Source organism: Phaseolus vulgaris, chromosome 9 (genome assembly GCF_051622355.1).
Source record: "Phaseolus vulgaris cultivar YP4 chromosome 9, ASM5162235v1, whole genome shotgun sequence".
Lineage (NCBI taxonomy): Eukaryota > Viridiplantae > Streptophyta > Magnoliopsida > Fabales > Fabaceae > Phaseolus > Phaseolus vulgaris.
The window spans coordinates 13,351,314-13,354,711 of record NC_143506.1 but is presented as its reverse complement, the minus strand read 5'-3'; the positions used below and the strand labels follow the sequence as shown (position 1 = coordinate 13,354,711).

The 3,398-nt window shown below is 34.9% G+C and overlaps 1 protein-coding gene across 1 annotated transcript; it reads left to right on the top strand.

The window, feature by feature from the left end:
• The first annotated feature begins 1,960 nt into the window (after window positions 1–1,960).
• On the top strand, window positions 1,961–3,398 carry LOC137821124 (uncharacterized). Its single transcript, XM_068625566.2, has one exon. It carries the CDS (start codon window positions 2,381–2,383, stop codon window positions 3,293–3,295), a length of 915 nt encoding a protein of 304 aa, XP_068481667.2. The 5' UTR covers window positions 1,961–2,380; the 3' UTR covers window positions 3,296–3,398.

Genomic DNA, 3,398 nt, shown 5'->3' with positions numbered 1-3,398 from the left:
TTGTTGTGTTGATAAGAATATTTGAAATTGAAAGCACAATATATTTGACATGGAAGAAAGGGACAAATACATGGATAATCTTTGATCCTGCATTTACTTTAGATGACACGAGGATAAGAAAATGCCAAGTGTCTCCTCTTGCTGTACTATTTCTAAAGTCTTTTTCATGGCCAAAGAAATTTCAATGCACTGCTACGTGGGAGTTTGCATTCAAGGGATTTCATCTCTCGCCACATTTAATATTTCACCTTAATGCTTGCAGTATTTTAGCATTAATTGGACCCACGAGTGTAGCAAATGTCTAATTTTTTATTTTCTCACATTAACCCCTGTCAATACAATTTCTTCCATGTTTATGTAATCATATAGAACTGCATATGTTAAGGACTTGTTAATACATAACCTTCACTCGTGATATATTTGAAAACCTAACACTACCATAAAAGCATTAAAAGAATATTTTTTTTTTAAATGAGTATAAACTCAATCTGATAGACTGAATTCGCATAAATATAGTACTAAAAAGGATAAAAAAAGGCAACTTAACCATAATATTTCAAAATATAATAAAATCTTACGGTAATTTTTCAAAACAAATTATTAAAGCATATGTACCAAATTAATCTTACATCTTTTGGTTCTATGCTTCAATTAGTTTTATTCTTAATAAAAAAATCATCTGTTATGTGTTTAATCCGATGTTTGGTTATTTATAGATCGTTATGTATCTTACATTATGAAGGAGCATAAATTAAGGGATTTCAATCAATTAGCTTAAATCATTCAATTAAGATCATAATTAAAGGTGGAAAGGTTACAATTCAATTTATATATAACAGAGTATGTTTTAGAAATCTCATATCTAATTTAATAATCACTTTATTTTATATTCACTATATTTTATGCTCGCAAAAAAAAATTCCTCTTATTCCAAGAAAGTTGAATCACTAGAATTTAAAATGAGACCACCAGAAACTTACCCAGATACGGATCGACCTCACGTTAACTAGAATACCATAGTTTTCGGTTCTAAATGGAAAAGAAATTAACAAACATCTTATTATAGTATATTGTGATCGATATATAACATCAAAGCTTATTTTTTAAATTGTACGAGTATAAAATATGACAACTTTACTGTGTTAGAATAAAAGAAGTACTCATCACGACTTTCATTGCCACAGAGGTAGTCAGGTCGGTTTAAACATATAAAAAAATCAAACTTGATTTAGTCGTTACCAAACTAATGGAAAAAATAAATCTATTTATATATAATATTAAGATAGAGTGCATAAATTATTTTAATAACTAATTACTATAAAATTATGGAAAAAAGAACTATGATGTATGATTCTGAAGTATCGTAATCATCATAATATAATAAGGATTAGAAAGAAAATGTCACTTTCTTCTAGAATTGAAGTTCATCCTTTGCTTACCGCCACCGAAATTGAGAACTATCAAAGGTTGCATATTTCTAATACCACCTTCTATTTGACTATTACAACTTAAACACAAGTCATCATATATTTATGACTAAGACAAACACACAGAATGGGGTTGATGTGCTCATGCTTCATTGCTTGCCATTACACATACACCCTCGTCAAAGAGACCCATATCAATTATTTAATACTAAACTTTACTTCAAACCAACAATTGCTTTTATATTGATCATAGTCACAAAGATTTACATTAAAATGGATGTAATTACATTTTCAAATATAGAACACCAACATGAATTATTTGATTATTTTTATGGTTTCTTAATTGGATTAAATTTAACATAACTACACAAGGTAATAAAAACTTATTATATTATATAGAAGACATTTACTAAAATGCTAATTATTACCCTTTATTTATATATATAACATTGGTTGGGAACTTAAAATTGAAAAAAATGTAGGTAGACCTGTAGTTTGAGAGATGAAGTATAAAAAGTGAGAAAAGTGTTAGTAATTAAGAAGGGCGTGGATCTAAAAAATTGGCAATGTATCGTGGGATGTTAAAAGCAACCGTAGGTGGGTGGTAAGGTGTTACCTAGAACCTTAAAGATATAAATAATTGTGTACCATAGGTGACCAAACAACACGTTAAAAATGATGCATAGCATGTGGTCCAGTGAGAATGGTACTCCTATTACAGTTACATCATTCTATTCGCACCTAAGTCAGAGACAATTTCACATAATTTAAGCAAGCGGTATTAAAAGGCGGCTAGGTTAAGACGCAAACGTGCCCCTGTCTGTCACTGGTCAACAAAACAATCTAATCTCTTTTCTCATCATTATCATCATCTCATTCTTCACCCTCCTCTTCTCTGCATATATATAACCATCACTCATCTCTCGCTACCACTAATTACTTCAACATTCAACATGGAAATCGTCACACATACTCCCACTGCAAGTCCCTCTAAGGATCCTTTCGATTTCAACCGCGCAAGGATTTCGCCCTATCTCAGTGCTCCTTCTTCGCCCAAGCGCTTCGGGGAATATTTTTGCCTCAGTGCACCCTCAAGCCCCTCCAGGTTTTTCGCCCAATTCGATTCCACTTATGTTTTGGAACAACAACATGGACATAAAGAGAAGAGCGATGCTGAGGATGACGATGGGTTTGCCTTTTTTGTTGACGAGGAATCCAAGAGCCCTCGATCTGCTGAAGAACTTTTCGACGGCGGCAAAATCAAGCCGCTCAATGAGGACGATTTGTCGGACTCCGTTAAAAGTCCGCTTCTCCCTGCTGTCGAGCCCAGAAGATCTTCGAAGGCCAAAGGGAAGAAGAAAGAGGGGGATTTAAAGGGAGAAGAAGTAGAGGAGGAGAGAAGAGGAAGGGACAGGAGTGTTTGTTCCAGTTCAAGTCGCAGCAGAGTCACGCGCTCGCTCTCTCCTTGTAATAGAATTTCACACTATACGTGGGACGAAGAACCCAACAAAGTGCAGGAGAACAAAGAGGGTTCGGTTTCCAACGCAGTTTCGCTTTCGTCGAGTTCAAAGAGTTCCAGGAAATGGAGACTCAGAGACTTTTTGCTTTTCCGCAGTGCCTCTGAAGGGAGAGGTTCCAGCAAGGACCCCTTGAGGAAGTTTCCCGCTTTCTACAAAAAGCCTCAAGACCCGAAGACTTCCATCCCAAACCCAAGCCCAGGTCCAAGACCCAGAAGAAAGGAACCTCTCTCCGCCCATGAATTGCACTATGCCAGAAAGAAAGCGGAATCCGAGGATTTGAAGAAGAAAACGTATTTGCCATACAAACAGGGAATCTTGGGCAGGTTGGCTGGCTTCGGATCCAGATGATTACACAGCTAGCAAAGGATTCCTTTTGTTTTTTGTTCTGTTTGCGTGAACAAATTGTATTCTTTTGTTTAATTTTAATATAGTTTTTTTTGTTTTGTTTCAA